The sequence below is a fragment of the Solanum lycopersicum genome, chromosome 12, assembly GCF_036512215.1.
Source record: "Solanum lycopersicum chromosome 12, SLM_r2.1".
NCBI classification, from domain to species: domain Eukaryota; kingdom Viridiplantae; phylum Streptophyta; class Magnoliopsida; order Solanales; family Solanaceae; genus Solanum; species Solanum lycopersicum.
The window spans coordinates 45,236,756-45,258,433 of record NC_090811.1 but is presented as its reverse complement, the minus strand read 5'-3'; the positions used below and the strand labels follow the sequence as shown (position 1 = coordinate 45,258,433).

The 21,678-nt window shown below is 38.0% G+C and overlaps 1 protein-coding gene across 9 annotated transcripts; it reads right to left on the bottom strand.

Annotated features, from left to right (window-relative positions):
• Nucleotides 1-422: 422 nt before the first annotated feature.
• Nucleotides 423-20,947, bottom strand: LOC101253869 (SAC3 family protein B). 9 transcript variants are annotated; one of them, XM_004252174.5, is made up of 15 exons: nucleotides 20,649-20,947; nucleotides 20,227-20,448; nucleotides 19,814-19,990; nucleotides 15,631-15,861; nucleotides 14,548-14,760; nucleotides 14,213-14,475; nucleotides 12,433-12,533; nucleotides 12,102-12,317; nucleotides 11,227-11,454; nucleotides 11,057-11,148; nucleotides 10,876-10,969; nucleotides 10,349-10,441; nucleotides 9,460-10,265; nucleotides 9,270-9,384; nucleotides 423-2,254 (listed from the first exon to the last, which is right to left on the bottom strand). In XM_004252174.5, exons 1-15 carry the CDS (start codon nucleotides 20,738-20,740, stop codon nucleotides 500-502), a joined length of 4,698 nt encoding a protein of 1,565 aa, XP_004252222.2. In that variant the 5' UTR covers nucleotides 20,741-20,947; the 3' UTR covers nucleotides 423-499. The 9 variants fall into 9 exon arrangements, with proteins under 9 accessions (XP_004252222.2, XP_010314175.2, XP_069148852.1 ...); XM_010315873.4 differs by having other exon boundaries at nucleotides 19,799-19,990; nucleotides 20,649-20,921; XM_069292751.1 differs by having other exon boundaries at nucleotides 19,814-19,982; nucleotides 20,649-20,918.
• Between the last annotated feature and the right edge of the window lie 731 nt (nucleotides 20,948-21,678).

Here is a 21,678-nt window from a genome sequence, read left to right as displayed (position 1 = left end):
TAGGAGTAAGCAGGGAAAATGAGGAAAAGATTACTAGCTGAAAAATTGAACAATCACCAACAAAGTGAAAATTTAGATACTCAACCAACTAATCTATCTGATGTGTTGTACTAAAATTTTGGTAAATATGTGCAACTTAACTCGACAGCACAAGAACGACCAAGGTAGATATCACTTCCATCACTTGTGTTTGGGCTACGGGTATATATGGACCGGATTTGTTTGGATTTTTCAAATTCCAAACCAGATTATGTGTGTAAAATTTTAAAATCTATAAGTCGAACCAAACCAATAAATCTGTAATGCTCGAGATGGAAGACTTCCTTTGCACATCAGAATGAGTAAGAGATGCAAATAATGCAGCTCTTACAACCGTTGCCTTTAAAAATATGGTAAGCAAAATCCCAAGACCCTTCAAAGGATGCATAAAGCTAGACCCTTCATTATACGAAGATGCATTACACATACAACATATTTTCAAGTGAGGATAAGTAATGCATTAAAAATATATTGACAAGTTTTCATCTATCATATTCTGCTTAATCTTACATCTGTCCAGTAATTCGCCAAGTTTGTCAGTTTCTTTCATTTCCTTTATGGTCATCAGAGGTTCACTTTCACCTTCATTTAGATCTTCCATTCCATTATAACTGGCTTTTACATATTCAACATCCTTTCCATCCTCTATCTCATTGCATGCGCCAGTTGTTGTGGGAATTTCTTCACTGTCTGAAGTCATACCTGGATAAGGTTGGAAAGCTCTTCCTTCCCCATCAAGCATAGCACATCCGAGAAGAGGCATCCGCCCAGCTTCAACCATTTCATCAAGAGATGGATGTGACAAATGGTAATGCGGCTGTGCAGAGGCTTCGAGTTCCACAGCTCCAAGCATTGAAGTGGACAAATCATGCTTTATCAGGATATACACTGAGAAAGATGTCTCCTTAGCTAATTTCATCAACTGCCAATTGAATGCCCGTTGGAAAATCATAACCCAGTTTGGAACAATGTAGTAGTATGAGTTCTGGAGTTGAAGCTGCACAAACTTCTGCATCATAACACTTGCCTCTTTTTCTGCAAGTGGCAGTACCATCAACTTGCTAATCTCTGTGAAGTACTTTGTTAGACAACTTTGAAGTTGTAATATCTGGCTTTTTAAATCCACATCAGAACCTCTATGTAACCAAGATGTATCATCTAGAAAAGATGGAAATTTGCAGTCAGATATTGCACGCACAACTGGTTCAATTCTTGGAGCTAAGCTCCATCCCGTCTGTGGCAAGTGTTGGGTCACAGCTTCATGCTCATGGCTATGTTCCTCCAGCAAACCTATTTCCGGACAGGGCCAACAGGTAGGATTAGCATGAGCTGCAGCAGCTATTTCCCTCATAGACTGATCCAAGGCCTTGTTAAAGGCTGAGATACAATTGTCTGGACCAACATCACAAACATTCATTTCACCAAGAACCCCAAGCAAAGAATTCAAATGGTAGAGAACCAGTTCTCTGACTTTTACACACTGGATAACTGGTTGTGGTGGTGATTCACTTGCCAGCCACTTCAGTCCTCCTCTTAATTGTTCATCGCTGAAAAACCCATTCAACTGTTCCATCTGCTGGTTTTTTAGGTAAACAACACTAAAGGAATGAAGTCTTGATTCATGGACTTCATGTAGCTCCAGTTCTTTAACTATAGTGGAAGGATCTGCATTTTCTTTGCACAGCTCACTTACAATCAAAAGGGGTAACTGAGAACCAGAAGGTACAGACATTAACAGTCTATGAAGCTGATTTTTCTGAAGAACCCATGGGATACCTTCTGACAACAGAAAGAGAACTGCACTTGCACCTGCTACAGTCTCATTCAGATTCTCAAAATTACTGTACTTGATAACTGATAAACAACAAATAAGGTCCCCGCCTGATTCATTAAGAATCCAATTCCTCCAAACAGACAGGCCTGGAGACGTAATTAGTGTATCATCTTCATCTTCTCTTGCAGGCATGAGCTTGGAAAGCAACCAGGACTTGGCATTCAACTGGTCCACGCCATTTTTTGGGTTCAGATTGTTTATATTATTATCCTCACAACATATTATTACTTTCCAGCAAAGGCATCTGGCAGCTGCATTTTTTTCATATAATGTGGTGGCAACTACATCTGAAACATTCAGCCTTGACCATGATTTTTCCAGAGTTCGGTACCATTTTGAGACAGCATGATCAATGTTGAACTCGACTGTTGTGCTATGTTGCTAAAACAAGGAAGAACAGTAGCAAATATCAGTGAAAATAAGTTGACCATAAAAGTGACGTGTATGCACATCCAATTTCAGACACAGATAGCAAAACTTGTAAGTGAGATGGTGACATTCTTGTGTAGAAAGCTGACATGCACATATGAATGGAACATCTCCAGGATGGAGGAAGAAATCTTTATTTCCTTTCCTCTCTTTTGCTCCCATGGAACAGGATTAGAGAAATAATTTTTCACCATTTAGTAAAAAGTTAACATTATGCAGATGTCTAGGGATTGTCAATAAAGATTTAAGGCTGGAGTCAAAGAAAGAAGCAGCAAAGTTCAAAACTATTTGAGTTCATCTTGAAGCTTTTATGTCAACCTTGCCAAATAATCTGATTAAACGACATTTTTTGAGAAAATCAAATAAATTTAGCAATATGAAGAACTTGAGATTTCAATCAACCAATTCTGTTTTTTTAAGCCATGTTTCTATCAACCAAGTAATTCTGTTCTTTTAACCATGTTTCTATCAACCAAGAATTTCTGCTTTTTTTAACCCTGTTAATATCAACCAAGCAATTCTCCTTGGGTGGCATTGGATATATTTTATCTTTTTATGTGTGCATTTGTGCATTCGTAAGAGAGAGGCCTCTACCCTGGGATCAGAAGATGTACTTGAATGTTTGGTGAGCAATAGACGGAGATGATGCCTCTTGTCTGTGGCATTTGGTAGGGATTCAATTCATTCCTATAACTACCCTTTGTTGGAAAATTCAGGGAAGAGGTCGTCACTATCAAATCACTCAAAACTCTATTTGAAGACAAGTAGGGAAATTATTTTCTTTACTTCTATGATCTTGCTTACACAATGTAGTGCTTCTGTATTTATAATCTGTAGAACTTCTAGCATGCATATAATTTAATTCATCATTCCCCTAGTTCATGAACAAAACAATAGATGCATTCTAAGACCGATACAATAAGCTTCTACTTCATCGACTGGCATAATTAATGTATCACCCAAATCAAAATGTTTTTTGTCCAAAACACAAGGTTCTATTCTCGACGCCCTTGGCCTACTTCCCGGCAAACATTTTTCAATCAATTCATACCTATTATGCCTATTTCCACACAGCAAAACATAAGGTATAGAAGTGGAAGTGAGAAGAAGAACTACACCCAAATGGTTGGAAATTTAGGGTACCTTGGATAGATGAAATAAGGCTATCAGTATTCTGGTTGGATTCAAATAAAAGCAAGAGAAATCTAATAGTTCTCTAATCCATGAAGTGATCAACCCTTCATATGAAGAAATTGAGAAAAGCTTTTTATCAAGATAAGATGACCCAGTAATAGAGCCTATTCAGCAAGAGGTAGCTTTAGGAGCTAAATATCTAGAAACATCAGACTTGATCACAAATAACATGAGTTACTGTGACGAGAAGAGAGATTTAGAGTGTAAATTTTAGAATGCTGACTAGCATTTGAAATTTTAAAATAATAGCTTAAATGTTATGATGATTAATTAGTCCAAAATACGTCAAATAAAGTTCAAACTAATAAAACTAGTACAGATTATGTCAGTCTGAATCTAAGTTAATCGGACTCTCCACTTTCGGCACCACACCCATGTCGACATGACATGGGTGTGGTATGGGACCTGTTAGACCCTCAGCTTGATGGTTTGGACAGCTCAGGCTTGGCAAGGGATTTACATGATGAACCTAGCCAAGGCCCAATGACTTCGGTCAGGATCAAGTTCAATTGAAGATGGACCTTGGCATTGGCGTGGCTAAGTATGAAGGTAAGCTGAGGCTAAGGCATGACAAAGGCTGAGCCTAAGGCAAGGCCAGGCAATGCTGCGATCGTAGCATGGCCATGGTTAAACAAGGTTGTGGGCTAAATGCTGGGCAAGGGAAGATGGCTCAAGAACTGGATCAATGACAAGTTGTGCAGGGCAGGACATGCGCACAGTGCAGGCATGTGTAGAGATGGCAATGGGGAGGGGTGGAGGGGGGCGGGTTTTGTCTCCACCAAAAAAATTTCAACCCACCCTGCCCCGCCCCACTTAGCAAATCAACCCGCACCTACCCCACATCCACCCACTCCGCCCTACCCCGCTTAAGTTTCTTCTATTATTTTCACTAAAGTTGCAACCAAATTTTAAATTATAACAAGTTTGATCCTACTAAAAAAAAGTAGAATTTGAAATAACACGTTCACTGTATCAATTAGAGCATTAAATATTACGATATTCTCGGATCATAAACATTTTTCTTTTTTTTTTCAATTTATGTGATACAATTGAAATTTAAAGAGACAATAATATATTATTTTTGGGTTTGACCAAATATTCTTTATAATTCTTTAAACTGTTAATTGTTGTAATATATAGTACTCCGTATTTACGCATTTTTTCAAATCTATATAATTTTATTATGAAAATTTCCATAAGATGGATATGTTCCCTCTCCAGAAGCAAGGACCAAGGACTATGTAAATTATATAATTTAATATCCTTTTGTAACAACAAAAAAAAAATTGATAAAACAGTTACATTGTCAGTTTTACTAAAAAACAAAAAGTGACTCTGGAGGAAAAGAACAAAGGCAAGAAATTGGAAAATCGCACCACCCGCATAAAATTAAAAAACATAAATTTCAATCCGCGCAACACCCGCATATATCTAAACCTGCCCTGCCCCGCATATGTTTAAACCCACACCACCCCGCACCCGCACCGCCCCATTGCCATCCCTAGGCATGTGGGCAGGCATGAAGCTGCACGTACAGATGTGAGTTTGGGTGCCAACTTTGAAGGTTGCCCGTGTGTGCCTCGCACATGCGTGGGCAGTTGGGCAGTTTCTAGACATTTGTAGCTATTCAGCATTTTAGATAAGACTTGTAACTTTGAATTTGAATTATGCCTATAAGTTGGGGATGTCAACTGAATTAATTAGGCATGTGACAAGGTATTGTGCCTTATTTATTGGCACATGCAGTGGGCTTTTGGTCGAAGGCTAAGCATTTTGTGTGCTTCTTTGTGGCACGAGTTTAAACACAAAGTTGAGAAATGATTCATGTACGTGCCTTGTGTTGTTTGTTTTCATATGCTTGTCCAAGTGTTAAACAATATTGAGGAAAAAAAAGTTGGCTAAGCTAAGAAAACGTTTGTGTAATGACCATCCATGTCATTTCGCCGTTTCTGATCGTTTAAACGTATAGAGCTTTCTTGTAGCAACCCCTAGTCATTCATGACTTGATGGGCCTGAAAGTTTAATCATTGGGTCGTTCTATTAGGTTTTGTGCAAGTTCATGTTTTGGAGCCTTTGAAATTTGAACGGTTGACTTCAATCAAAAGTACAGGAAGACTTTAGTGTGAGTTCGTGTTGTCAGGAGTTTTAACATTGAAGCTTAAGCCAAGGCAGTGTTCAGGGAAACGTGAAGCGGAAAAAAGCGATAAGGCCCCGCTTCACGCCTTAAGCGATGAAGCGCTCACATACTCATTCCTGTCTGTGAAGCGTAGAAAGCTCGCATTGCTTCGCTTCGTCGCTTTAAGTGTTGAAGCACTCGATTTCTTAATCATTGAGCCAAGGTATGACTTCGGTCAACATTCTTGGTAAACATGCTGAAATAAGAACTATGTCAGCGAGGTTAGCTCTAGAATGTTAAGTTTGGTCTTGAACGACCTTTTGGGCAATTCTTGAGGCTCTCAAACTCATTTTGAGCCTTGTGGATTTTAGCTTAAAACGAAACTTAGGTTTTGGACCCACTTTTCATTAAAAAGACCTTAGATCGAAGTTTTGATGGATATGTTGGGTCTAGAATGCCAAACTCGATGGGGTAGAATATTTCGTTTGCGCACACGGGGTTCTAAACAAATCTCGGGCACCCCATTGGAGAATTCGGAGTTTGAGCAAACTAGCTGAAGTAAGCTTTTAGCGACCAAAATTTAGGGCTTCACTAACCCGCTTCGACTTTAGGCAGCCATTTTAGACTACTTATATCCCAAAATTACACCTTCAGCCCTAATTTTAAAATTGTGATATCTCGAGCTTGGGAGCTCTGGTTAAGGTGATTTGAAGTTGTGGATGTCTGAAATCTCTGTGGCTACGCGTTGGAGTGTCTGGAAAGTGTCGGGGGATCTCCGTTTGAGGTATATTCTTCCCCGAAGGGAGTGCCAGCTCTTTTTGTTTTTTTTAATTGGTGATTTTGATGCATGTGGTGGTTTGAGTTGTTCCAAGCATGGAATTGAGCCCCATTTTGAGGCACAAGCTCGATTAGACGTTTAGGACATTTGACAGAGTCAATTTTGGAATTCTCAGTGTGGGTCTCACTTTCCCATTTTGACTCAATTTTGGGTTTATTTCCATTTGTTACGATTTTAGTGTAAAAACGTGTATAATGGTGTCGTGATTGGTAATTTGGTAGTGTAATTTTCAAGCGTTTCAAAATGGGCTAGCCCTTGTGCGGTGAATTTTCAAAGCGCTTGTGATCGTCTTTGAGATAGGTTAAGTTACTTTTTTTATTGAGCTTCTTAGATAATGCCTAGTATAGATTTCATGTGATTTTGGATTGTATTTGTTGGGTATTTAGCTTTCCTCTTGTTATTCCATTATTTCTCGACTCCGTAGAAGCTTTGGGTTTAGTGTGGGTGTTAGAATCATTAGTTTAGGCTTGTAGCTTTATTTGTGGTGTCGATGATCTTGCTTATCCTTGTTAACTTTGATTCATGGTGGCCTTAGACTAGGTTGGACATTAGATGCTTTAGGTTGTGTTTTATCGCCTTGAAGTTATTATTTGGAAGTCTATTGCTTATGGCTTGAAGTTATTATTTGGTAATCTGTTGCTTATGGCTCCGGGCTAAGGGTTAGGCTTACCTACTTGTGGGGTATAGGAGGTGTCATCATGACCTGGGAAATTGGATCATGACAGTTTAGATGGGAACAAGTTATCCCTTATTAATTATCGAGGATTAGCTATCTTAGATAGGTTATCCCACCATGTATATGATATACCTTATCCCATCACTATGTTATCAATGGCGGGATAAGTTATCCCAACCTTGACAACCAAACAAGACACCAAAATATATACCTGGACTATTTTTTTATCCTTTTATCCCTCACACCAAACGACCTCTAAGGTTCCTAGACTGTCTAGTCTCTAGTGGATTAGATCGAGATGGGTTGACCCCACAACAAGACCATGCCTGATTTAGTCAACCAATTTAGGGTACTTTGACCAAAGTCAATGGGGAAATTCCAAATAGATTCAATTAAAAAAAAAAGACAGACCGAAGCACTAAAACTACCAATATATGCAGGGTTTTATTGTAAGCAATTGTACCCTGCTCATCAGATTCTACGATTTCAGTCAAAACAAAAGCTACGGTAAAATTGAAGAAAATGTAATACTATGTATATAGAAATTTCTTTGTCACCCTTTTTTATTATATCTCTTTCTAGGATTCTAATCAATATTTTCTCATGCTTTTAACATAATATCTCGTAAGTTAGGTTTCATAACTCTACTTTTAGATGATTGAATTATCCTTAGCCAGGCCCCCACATCTGTATCCATATTTGGATTTGTATCCTCAAATCTTAGATCATGAAGTATTTGATTTCTAGTCCTCACCCGTATCGTACACCCACACCCTAGTCCGAGCAACATGGGTTTGAATTGAGAGGGCGGAATGTTTTGAATTCATATAACATCTTTAGAGTTACATGTTTTTTAATACGTTTAACTTGAGCTAATGGTCTATGGAAAACAGTCTCTCTACCTTCTTAAGGAAAGAAATGGTTGTGTACACATCACCCTCCCCAAACCCCACTTGTGGATTATTACACTGGATATGTTGTTGTTGTTGTTGTAACATCTTTAGGACTAAATAATCCACCAGTTTACCCTTTAAAATTTAAATTACTAGAATATGTAGTCAAATGATATTATGAACTGATAGAAGGATAATATGTCATTTTAAGAAAAAGGTCAAGTAATTTTAGATGGCCAAAATCGGAGGGAAGTTGATTTTTAGCCAGTGGGCACAAACACATCCTGAAAAACCAGAAAATTCCCTTTCTAAATATTATTCACCATTACATAGAAAAACAAAGTGAGAGAACAAGATGCACCAGCACTACCTGCAGCTTTAGCATCTCCAGTTAATGTTTCATAAGAAGAATATTGATTAATAGGTAATGGTTAATTACTGACTCACCAATAAAAGTAAATCGGGGTTGATACTCAACACTAGTACAAGTAAAAATGCGTCAAATCACTCAACACTCTCAGGTCACAATTGTTAGTCAAAACCTAAATTACTAATAAAAAATTTCAAAATGCAGATTGAAAAATTCTCTGGTACATAATTAGATTTTCATAATCAAACCAAGCAAAATTATAAAAAATTTGACCTCTTAACTAAATATGATATGTAAAAAGAACATGGTAAATTATAAACCTGGCCTTCAAAATCCAAACTCTCACATAGATTAGGACGCAGAAATTTGTCATCCAGACAACAAAATATAGTAAATTTGAATGGTACAGACGTATCCATTAATTTTTCAACCTGCAGTTGTATTTAAGGCCTAATAAGACTAGCTTCAACCAAAATAGTAAAAAACAAAGGTGGATGCAATCATGATTTAGCTGCCAGTGTGGCTTTGGTCTAGTGGTAAGAGCACACAAGTGGATTAGGCAGACGTCACGTGTCCGAGCCTTGAGACAAATAAAAGCCCAGAATTGAGTGGAGAAAGGTAAAAGGTCGGCCCATCATCCACCAAGTTTCGAACCGTGTGCCAATGACCCTCAGGGATTTCTCGGTTATCATAAACAGGTAGCATGATTTAGTTAAACTGTTTACTGTTCATGCAGTACACAGAAAAATAAACGAGTTTCTATAACTGGATACTGAGGCTGCACCAGCTCCGTATCACAACTATTCATGAGAAAGCATGGAGGCAGAAATTTAATTGACAAAGCTGGAGAAGAAAAAAGGAGACTTTCATCACTACTTACAATTCTGTTGGGCCACATTGGAACTCCAAGAGAGAGAGAACTCAGAGCAGCTTTAGATGCTAACTGTTTCTCCTCTCGCATCTCCCTTTTCTTTAAAGAACGTCGCTTCCATTTCCTGTGAATTGACAGGGTAAGTAGAGAAACAAGGGTAATTGCAGCAGACATGAGGTCCAGGTTGAGCAAGCAGCACCTGATAATCAGTTTAAGTTTTGCCTCAGCAACTTCTTCATCATAATAACTTGCAGCTGGTTCATTAGTTTCAGCTTCCTCGCTGGTGATCACCAGTTCTTCATCTTCATTCTCTTCATCACTCATGTGTTTCAATTCTGTGTCTTCTACAAGAGAACTAGCTGGCAAAACTGGAGAACTATCCCACTCATCTCTGGCAGGAATAAATTGAATGGGCATACTTCTTGCATCAAATTGTGCAACTTCATCATTTTTAGGTGTCCCTGAACTCCCAACTCTTGCTTGCAGCTGTACTTCAGGTTTTTCTGCACTCCGAACTCTAGCTTGTTGCTGAACCTCAGGGGACATATGAGGAAAGAATACCAAAGGAGGAGCCAGCAGACTTGACACCGCACGACTAGGAGGATCCTGCTGACTTCCATATTTCGTCTCCTGATAAAATTCTGTTTTAGTAATTGGAATCGCCTCTATCTCATCTTTTCGAGATGAAACAGTTTCATAATCATGCATGTTCTCCTCGATGGGCAGTGAAGAATGATCAGGCTTGAGAAATTGAAAAGCTGAAGGTTTTTGCTGATGATCCTTATCTAACAGGGTCTCTCTTTTTTTCTCCGTCACTGACACAACATGCGGAACCGAAACATCCTCAAATATTGTCCTTGATTTTTTCTTATGGACGAGTTTTGAGCACTTGACAGGATAGTCATTGTCTACTTCCATAAACGGGCCTTCCTTCACCATATATGGTTCTTCAAACTCCTTTAATGAGAAACCATAATACTCAAGAAGGCCTTCTATGTCCTCATCCTGATACATATCCAGGAGCAGAAGTTACTCCACTCAAAAACTGTTATATAAGAACACAGCCAGCAAAAATATTCAAAAATTACCTCCATCCCAAGCCATTTTGAAACTTGGTTAACAGGGATTCCTTGGCTATTCTGCAGTCCAGAGTGTAAAGAAGCCAGGGCCTGGGTTCGTAACTGGAAACACCAATGAATGAAATGCTTTTAACACAATGTAAATCTACAAACATGTGAAATATTTAAAAGTTTACCCCTATAACCTTCAAAAACGGAAACTACTGCCAGACATACACGAGCATAAAATCAGTGGAGCAAAGGAGAACACTTTCAAGTTCTCTATTGCCTCAAAGTCACTTATAGTGGTCCTTTCTATTTACTATGCCAAAAGAAAGGATGAACTTTTTTGTTAATAATGGCAATGTTCAATAGGAATTAAATGGTCCCCAATAAAGTGGAATGAATATATTGCAGCTGAGATCCCAACCCATCTGAAATTGAGGCGTAATTGCTTGGTTGAATTATTGAACGAAAATACAGAATTGGATAGAAGGATTGATAAAGTCGAATAATCTCGCTACTTAAATTAAAATCTACAGAAGTGTGGGTAATACCTTCGAGAAATGAGCATGCATTAAGCAAGCTTGAAGATAGCTTGCTCTTCTTGCAAGCCGAAAGAAAGCAATAAAATTACCGGTCCTGCAGGCCCTGAAAGTATGAAAGAAAAAACATTCTTAGTTGACTTCGGTGGCAAGGTAATAATAAGGTCTCCTAATGATGGAATGATGAAACAACCTCGCCACATCACGGGCAAAGAGAACTTCTGGTGTTTGCCGCATATCTGGTGCCATCTTTGCTAAATCAAGTGAAAGCTCTGCAGGATCAACCTAGCACAAAACTCATACTTCCACAAAAAGAAAAACACTCGGAAACAAATTCAGGAATATGCTTAATAGTTGACTTACTTTATAGCCTGGATGTTTATCAAGCTTTAAAAGTGCATAATAACCTCTAAATTCTCTCTCTGTTTCCACATTTATTCCTCTCTTCCGGTGGTCGTCATACAATTGAAATAGTTCAACTGATGTTTTATTCATCTGTTCAATATTGAGATGTGCATCAAATCCCTCAGAAAACCCCTCTCCTCTCGTGTATTCACACAATTCATGCATGGCGAGTATATGGAGCCTTATCTGAAACAAAAAATGATGGGCAATAAAATTAGAATCTATTTCAAAACTGAGTAACATCACTAAAATCAACAAGAACATATAGGTGTCTTCTTTTATGTGAGATTAAGCAAAAAATTAGTTCAGATGAAAAATTCTACTGCAAGGAACCATAGCCCCTTCATACTCAAACCCAAACCTATCTGTAAATCAAGCTTATTGACAATTAAAATTTCCCCATTGGTTGAAGCAAGAAAGCACAACAATAGAGGCTAAACTACACAACCATAATATTTTGTTACAACAATAGATCGCTTGTATGGTTTGTGGGAGTAAAATACAATGATTGATTGTAAACCACATTGATCTTTGTGAATAAGCAAATGCCAAATCTTGTCCATCCCATTTTCCAGATAGAGCATGCTGAGATTTTATACTCAGAAAAATATGGCTAATTTATGCTGACCTTAAAAAGTTATAGCTTATAAGTTAACTCATCAGTATCATGGTGTATATCTCAACATCAGGATGAGTTAAAATGATTCACATATAAAGCCTCTGAAAAGTTGATAGAAGTTTCACTTAAAAAAAGCCTCCCGGAATAAAAGATAATGATAAGACAATGATGCTTAAAAGCAATATAACAATACACATGGCCAAAAACTATCAACCATTTGCTCCAGCATATTAATAGCTTCACGGTTGAAAATATGTTGCATCCTCAAATCCATACGGATTGCACGCATCCTGTCCCATAAGAAGTTATACAGGCGAAGAAAGCTTTCTCCGTAAGGCTGCTCTAGCAAATTCAAAAGATAATCCATGGTCTTCTGTAAAATTGGCATTGGACGTATGAGCACCGCTTCCCTCTCAGCTGTCCTGGTGTACTGAAAAGAATCATTTGGCAATGTTCATGAATTCATTCTTTTTATGCTCTCATGAACTTTTAACTTTTTTTATTATCTTAAATGCGAATAATACTTAAGAGTTCCCAATAAAGACCTTTTTGACAGCAAGCAATTTACTGGTTTGGTTTCTGTCTCCATCCAAACGTTCATATTGGTCAAGGTCTCCTTTCCTTTCTCGTTCTGCTCTTTCTGATTCTGCAACAGAAAAAAATTCAGGAACAAGTTCGACATCTGGTGAGAAATTTATTACCTGAACAAAATAAACTTCACTTGTACGTTTGACACATCAACCAGTCTGCTCCAGACCAATAAAAGATACAGTATGGATTTTTGGAGGTATATAGCTTCCATTTTCTTTAGGAGGGCCACCAACAATCTGGGAGTGCTTATCGTGACTTACGAAGAGAACATCGTCATGTTCAAGGCACGATTACCGGCGTCAGCACTGTAGCTTGAAGTTCTGGTGACAAGTGTGATGGTGTTTGAGTCAATAAGATAGAAAAAAGGATTAAACCAAGGATTGAGGATATGGGGCTCTTTGATAATTTAGAGATAGTGCCATGGTGGAGGGGATGGAATTGACATTTCAGAAGACTATAATAATAGAGAGACAACAATGGCGGGGGGTTGAGTTCAGCATGTAATTTGGGAAGATTGGAGGGGCAGAAACAAGAAAAGGAAAGACCATTTTGGTTGTTAAAACTTTGACTACTTTTATTTAATATGACAAGCCAGAAGGTTTACAACTGTCACAAAAATAAGGGCTTTCAGTTTCTCTGACAACAAAAAAATGATTTATAATACAATAAGCTAAACCACAACCAGTATCAAAGAAATAATTTAAGCCACAATAATACGTCCTTAGAACTCAGGTTTCCCTCCACAAACTCTCTCGTTCCTCTAGTCATTACTTAATGGAATAGAGACTAAAGCAGTTAAACTTACAATTATTTTACTTTTCTTCCTTTTTTATTTTATTTTACTTTTTCTTTATGAGGGGATTAGTAACAACTTTTCTTTTTCTACCTGTACCTACTTTTCTTTCCCTTCCAAATTTTTCACATATCCTTCGATTAGTGGTCTAGCTCAGTGGCGGATCCAGAATTTTCATTCAGGGGATTCGAAAAATAGAAGTCTAAACGTGTGAAAAGGACAACAAAACACAAATCCAAGGAAGTAGAAATGTATAGTTTATAGGTACAAATAAGTTCTTTTAGGTGAAACTAAATGAAGGGAAGCTAAAAAGATGAACTGTCCACAATGGGATTCAAACCCTGGATGCGATTTTAAAGGAGTATACCACTATGCTACAGCTTGCTTCTTGTTCATGAGGGGGTTCAAAATTAATATATCTACATGAATACTGAAAATTTACTTTATATATACAGTATAATTTTTTTCCGAGGGGGTTTGAGTGAACCTCCTGGAACCCAATCTCGCAAGCTGAAGATGCGAGTGTGACTCCTATTGCCATAAGTTGTATGAGGAGGTGCTTAACCGCAGCAGTCAGAAGTGGAAAATACCATTTGCTGGCATAACTTATTCAATTCTTTCTAAATTGTCCCGTGAAGAGACAGATCATATCCAGCAAAGTTGAAGATGGAGGCTGAGAAGAGAAGAGAAGGCAAAGTAGCAGAGGTTTATAAGTGTTAGGAAGAATCCCTGTTAATCTGCATGTTATGTTATTCTCACCTATAACTAAATCCAGAGGAGAAGAGGGACATATAGGAGATATTTGATGGGAAAAAGCTGATTTTTTTGTGAGATCACATGATCACGCAAGCCATTGACGTAAATGGACAAGTTAACTCATCATGGCAGCTACATAACTTTCAACAAGTGCGTTAGATAAGATGAATAATTAGACAACATACCTGGACACATATCAGGACATGAACCAATTATGACACCAGAAGACTCCGACCCTTGATAATCAGATAGCAGATTGCCATCTGAGAAATCATCACTTGAATCTACAATATCTTCCGCAGAAAATTTTGGTCTGTCCACAACAGATTGATACTGACTCATTCTCGTTGAAGGACCCTTCTGAGGAATACTAGAATCATCTCGTGCATTTTGTCGGCTGAGATCATCCTTAAAACGAGCTAAGCGCTTTGCCTTGGCCTCAGTTTCTCTGTCAACAAGAAAAGGATTTACAAAATAATAATCTGGCAAGGATGACATGCAAATCTGTATAACTTCTTACCGTTGAATATCTTCATCAGAATGATTGGAGTCATATTGAAGAACTTGATCAGATGAAGGTACGGAAGGAAACTTGGTCCTTTTGGATACTGGGAAGTTCATTGGCTTACTCAGATCAACTCCAACATTGACACCATATCCAGACATTGAGGATTGAGGAGCTAGAGAGTCGGGGGGGGCATTTGACCTCAATTTGGAAGGAGAGGTAGACGGCCTGAATAAACATTTGAAGAAAGCAGGAGATCAATGGCCAATTGGCTTACACTACTTTTTTTCTTCAAATTCAAATGTATAGATCCTCTTTTGCACTACTGTCAATGACGAGAGTGCTCCTGAGACCACTTGATCTTCTTAGTTTTAGCCAATACTGACTCACCTTGTGCAGAAATGTAATAGATTATGGCAGATGTATATAAATTCTAGTTGTCAAAACACAATTTCATCGGCTTCTTATCAAAGTCTTCTTCAGTGGCCAAAAGCAATCGAGATATTTATCTAACCACGATGCATGATGAAAACACAATATCTTAGTGAGCATATAAATCATTGTGTCAGTTCTATGTGACTTGCACAAACAAAGAACTTATCTCGAGTATAAATTACTATTAGATCGCCACTCTCAAATGGTTCAGTTTGACTTTCAGCTTTGCATTGAGCTAACTAGCAAGCAGGATGTCAGGATGCTCTGATCACAAGCTCCCACCAAGTTTGTTTTGTTCACATTCCTTATTAATGCAAAATCTACAGTAAATATGAAATTTACTTTTCTTCTATTATTCTTGTTTTTGTTGGAATCAACAAGTTCTATAAGCAAAAGCCTCCCCTGATAATTGCTTGACAGAAAAAAAGAAAATTTACAGCCACACATGGCAGGCTCCCAATGATAATTGCTAAACATAAAAAGAAATTTACAACATAGGTAGCTTAATAATAGTTCTAACAAAAACCTTTACAAGAAATATAGTTTGAATAAGAAAAAAAATATGATATCCTGCACCTTTCAAGCAGGCCTTTTCATTGACATTCTTTGTGCTTGTTAAAATAAAGAGACACAAAATTGGCAGTCAGGATTTTTCTGTCGTACCTTTTGGATTCACGTAGACCAAGAGCTGATTTCTCAAAAGAAGCCACGTTAGGAGGTGAATGAGGGGGGGACCTTGTTCTTTTTGAGACTTGATCTGCATGCTTCACTGCGATCTGTCTTCCAGGGTCATAATTTGTTGGAATCGAGGGCAGCCTTTGGTGAGGTAAACGGATCGGAAGGTTTTGAAACGATTGGGTTGAGTTTCCCCGCATATGAGGAGGGAGCGAAGGCCTTCATGACAAACCCATAATAAAATAAAGTTAGGAACTTCCATCTGAAGAATTGCCTACCAGCAGAAGTCGAGCTAAAAAAGGTAAATTGTGTTTGATTCCAACTTGCTACATTTCTACACCCAAGGGTGTGGGACTAGTCTTATCACAATGGAAACAAATAACACAAGATGACTCTTTCCATTTGTCCTAGCCTTGGTGGACGGAGTTAGGTAGTAGTTGTTGTTAACGGGCAGGTGGCAGGTATCCTGTGAAATTAGTCGACGTGCGCAAAAGTTGGCCCAGACACAACAGCCATAAAAAATATAACTTTTGGGACAAAAGATGACGCTTTACTTTTTAAAACTTCTTAACATAGTATTACGATAAGCATGTGAAGCATGATAAATCCTCAGTAAAAACAATTAAACAGGAAAAAATATTGCATGGTCTTAGTTTAAGAATGTAAGACTTCGTATATATCATACAATTTTTTTTAATCTTCTGGTCTTAAACATGTCATGTCATTCCTACATGAGAGTGTATCATTAACACTATGACAAAAAGTACAATTAGAAACTTATTAAATATAGAAAGACACATCTTCTTCAGACAGATTAAAAAGAAATGAGACGCATAAATTAAGAGAGGGAGTATTTGAATAAGACTGATATATATTTTTATATGTGAAGTGAGAAACATACAGAAAACGTAAGAAAAATAAAAAGAACATGTAATTCAAATCATTTACAGCTCATTTTGACAATAGTTGGCTAAAGTTGAAAAATGCCAGTTTAAATTGAAGAAAAGATATCTGGATATTGAAAATTTGAAACTGTGTTTGGACATGAATCTCACTTGGAAAAAGTTGAATCTTGTAAGTGAAGATCATTATTTCATTTTAAAGAAATTATAGATATTCATCATAGAATAGTATTTAGTATTTTTGGGGCATAAAGGAAGTATTTTACTTTCTTTAGGCCTGGCAGAGCCTTAGGGTAGAGATTACTTACATACTAGAAAATCAAGATGTTGTAAGCTAGGCAAGTCTACACTTGCTGCAAAAACTTTCTTAAAATTTACCAATTATTAAGGTCTATGCATCTGTTTGTACTTCATCATCCAGCAACTCATACCCAACCATACATGATTTTATAACCTAAGTGATCACAACATCTAAGTTTGAAGGACAGAGACTGTCATGACCCAAATCCAAGCCGTGATGGCATCCACTGTAACCCACCGAGTGGACAAGCCAAACCCAAACACATGATGTGGAAGAAGTAATCATAACTTTAAGTTCACCGTTCTCACCAGTTCAGAAGCAAGTGTCTAGTAGAGTCTCGCGGAACGGTATGATGACGTCTTATCTAATCTTTGAGAGGCTATAGTTCATTCTTAGGAATACTATATTGTTCTTGTGTTTCGTGCGTTGATGGTTGTACCAATGTCTAAACTTTGTTTCACTCTTGTCAAATGGCTAGGAAGAGGTTGATTGCGGGTGGGTGAGAGCCTCCTTCACCTCAAGGTGGAGCCCAGAGAAGGGTAGAGGCAAAGGTCTACCTAGAGGTCAAGGGCGAGCACAAACTCCAGCTCGAGATCAGGAGCGGGCACCAGCACTAGAGCCCGAGGTAGGTTGAGTATGTTCAGCATCAGTCGGAGGGTGTGGAGCTAGCCCAGCCTCAACCCGAATTTGTGTCCATACTAGTATTCCAGGACACTTTGGCCAGGATCCTCAACTTCATGGAGGGTAAGTCTCAGGCAGTAACTATGCCTAACACTTCTGCAGGAGCACAGGCTAGAGATGAGGCTCAAACTTCAACCCGAGCATGGGCACAGGGTACTCAGGCCCCACAAGCACATCATGTTGTTGTAGCTCCTCGTACACTGAGCCAACAGGTTCTGTCTTTTGCTCAACCTATGGCTCCTAGGCTAGCTATGACTTTTGAGGAACAAAAGATGTTGGGGTTGTTTATCAAATTGGGCCCTCCCAGGTTCACCAGTGTTGTGGGCGAGAATATCCACAAGTTCCCACTCAACTTCCATGAAAGGTTGCATAACCTCGGGTTTGTAGAGTCCCATTGGGTTGATTACACTACTTACCAGCTTGAGGATCCAGCGAAGCAGTGATGGGGATGTTATTTAGATTGCATATCTTATTTAGATTGCAGACTAGTCGGGTCAACTTTGACGACTGGCCTCAATTCTACGAGGCTTTCTTGGAGAAGTATGTACCTCGTCGCTTGAGGGAGAGGTTGAGGGATGAGTTCACAGATCTTACTCGAGGATCATTCATCTTAGTCAGTTGCATTGTACGAGACACAGTTCCATGAGTTGGCTAGACATGCGGCTATGTTGATGCCTACAAAGCACGAGAGGGTATGCAGATTTGTCGAAAGACTCTCATTTCCACTTCAGGTGGCGACAAATTCCTATAGGTAGTTGATCATGCACACAACTTAAAGGGATCCATCGTATGGCCAGGGATGCAGCGACAAGAGGCCATGTCATCGAGGGTGGTTTTAGCGGGTCTCAATCCCATGACAAAGGGTTCCAGGGCCAAGGTTATCCCTAGCAGTTTCACGCTGGTACAAGCAACCTTACAGCTTACTGATGGTGGCTCGACACGTGCTAGTGGTTAGATGGTTCAGGCACAAGTTCAAACTTCTCAAGGTGCACATTCAGGGTATTCAGGTTGTGAGGGCCAATTAGGTCTGTTTGAGTCATCAAGGGTTGTTATGAGTGTCACATTTGGCCAATTTGCTAGAGAGTGCCCAGGGTCAATCTTCCAAATCTAGGGTCAGGAGGTTCAGGAATTCGGGGCTCGGATACATTTAACTAGGGGTGTTCCTAAGGTACTAGAGGTAGTCCTCTAGCAGGCATATTGAGTGGTCAAGGTGGACATGACCATATATATGCTTTTTTGTGGAGGCTCAAAACATAGACATCGAATGTTGTTATCACATGTACGATCTCTGTGTGCCATCAGCATGCTTATGCTTTATTTGATTGGGGATCTACCTTTTCATGTGTGTCTACCATTATGCTACATGATTAAATTTGTCTTGTGAGCCAATGTATGTGTCGTCGCGTGTAGCTACCCTCATAAGTGATTTTGTAGTAGTGGGTCAGGTATATAGAGCTTGTGTAGTGACCACATAGGGGTACGACACTTTGGTAGACTTTATTGTGTTATATAAGGTGGATTGCGGCGTGATCCTAGGCATGAATTGGTCGTCTCTCTTTCATGCAATCTTGGATTCCAAGACTGTTAGTTTGTGCATGCCTGATTCCTCCTCTGATATTGACTGGTTCCGATATTATATTTCGAGAGGTTTGATCTCCTACTGATATATGACATGGCCCTCTTTCCTATATATAATATATTCTTGTCTTCTGCTTTGATTATTGTTATTACTTAAAATGCTTCTTCCGCATCTTGCGTTTGGCTTTAGGCTTGTCCACTCGGTAGGTTGTAGGATACCATCATGGCCCAAATTTGCGTCATGATAGAGATGTTTTAACATCCTACAAGCTAGTATAGATAGCATTAAAAGGGAGCCATCTCCAATTAAACCTCCTTTCCCAGTTAAGGTACATCAAACCCTAAGTGGTTCTTTGGTGGTTGGTTAGAGTTATGTAGGTAATAATACACAGTTAGTTATGGATAGACTTAGAGAGTGTTTGGATTGACTTATTTTAAAATAGCTTATAAGTTAAAAGCGATAAGTTGGTCATATCCAACTTTGAACTTTTACCTTATTTTTGTACTTTTCTTGGCCTAAAAGTAAGTGCTCAAAAGCACTTCTTATCTTTCTAAAACACTAGAAAAAGTCCCAAGCACTTAAAGTAAGTCAATCCAAACATCCTCTTAGGCTATCACTTGAGTCCTATATGCATATGCTACAAAATTGAGGCAATACTTTAATTTTAAAAAGGCCAAGAGAGAGAGAAGTAACTGAAGCCAAACTGACCGTTGAGCTCCACCAAGAGGAGGAATATTGGCCTCTGTGTGAAGATTGTTATGAAAAGCCAATGGAGGTGACCTTGTACTCTTGGGAACCAATGGACTCTCATTTTGAAACAATGGAGATGATTGATTTTGTTGGGAGACAAAGGGGCACTGATCACTTGATATCAAATCTGAACGACTACCAAAAAAGGGTGGAAGAATTAGATAGCTCAGTGTGCACTTAAGTGAAAAAGTAAACAATTCCACACTGTATGCACTAATAAACAGCTCAATATATTCTGCGACAAAAATGCTCATTGAGTTGTTTAGGACAGACATTACTTATGACAAGTTACATCAACAATCAAAATGGAATGTTTCAAGTTACGGAGAAGAGTGTTTTTGTGGGGGGAAAACAAGGAAATAAAAATGTACCTTCCCCTCATGGTCATAGAGGCTCCCGGAATCTCTGCATCAGAAGAAAATGAAGTATGTGGCCCTGTTGTTCTCAAATCTTGAAGTTGGGAACCTCTAACACTAGTAGAGAGGGCATTTTCAGGTAAAGATGGCACTAGTTGGGGAGACTGTTGGTGGGCTTGGGCATCATAATCATGGTAGATGTATTTGTGTCCATTACCCCATTTAGGAAGAGTGTCACTGGGTGATAAATCAAAACTATTCAGTAAGCATATAATAAATAATCTCTGAAAACCATGATAGTGAAGTTTTAATTTGAATTTAGTATTGCAAAAATCACCCTAATGGCAACCAGCTAACTTTATTCCAAAATTCAATTCAAGGTGTGGAAAACAGCGAAAAGAAGCATGAAAATAGTCTCGAAAACTCTAGTAAGGTACCTGGTAGAAGGAGTGCGAGAATTCCCAAAAGGGGTTTGCGCTTTAGGAGGGGCAATGGGGCCTGTATTCTTCCCGAAACCCTGAAACGCCATTAAACCTTATACAAAAACAACAATCAATATGAATATGAACTCTTCAACTGCATCTCGGATTCTCAATCGCCTCCTGCTTCCCTCAGTTTACTCTTCCGCCATTTCCCAATTAGGTTAAGGAAACGTAAGAAATTGAATTTTATTAAAAAAAAAAAATTAAGGCTCCCTAAAATCACTCATTAATTTCTTCTCAAACAAAATATATATATTTATAAAAGATGAAAATTTTAGTATTTAACATGATCCTTTAATTATATATTTTTTAATATTTATTAAAAATGTTAATATTTTCCTTTGTTATGTTTTATGTAATTGATTTATGTTTTTTTGATCTTTTTTAATTGAAATAATACAATTATTTAACAACATAAAAAGAGAAATTTGGGAGCGAGAATATTTTTTGAAAAAAATATATCACTTAAAATTTGCATCAGTTACAAACTCAATATTTTTAAAAGAAATATATTACATAAAATTGTCATCAGTTACACATTCAAAAATAAATGACAGGGAATTCATTCCACTTATTCATCAAATTTATAGTGTCGATTTTAAAATTTTCATTAATAATACACACAATCTCTGTTGAAGTAAATTTGATTACATTTGTGTATTTTTCTGATTGGAAAGAAAATTTTGAAAACGGGTATAATTTCATTGACAAACTATTTTGAAGGAGAAATTATGAGCTAAAACTTCAATATAATCGGTGAAATACAAATCGATCAGGTATTCGTTAACTCCTGAATATAATTTGTTTGGATGTTTTAACATGAAAGTTTTTAAACTTTTCTGAGTAATTATAATTTTTTTGAATGACAAGGAAGAGTTATAATAATGCACAAGTGAATACGAAATTAAATTTGGATTTGGTGAACAAAAGATTGAATATATATATATATATATAGTAAAGAAGAAGGTGATGGAGGAGGAGGAGG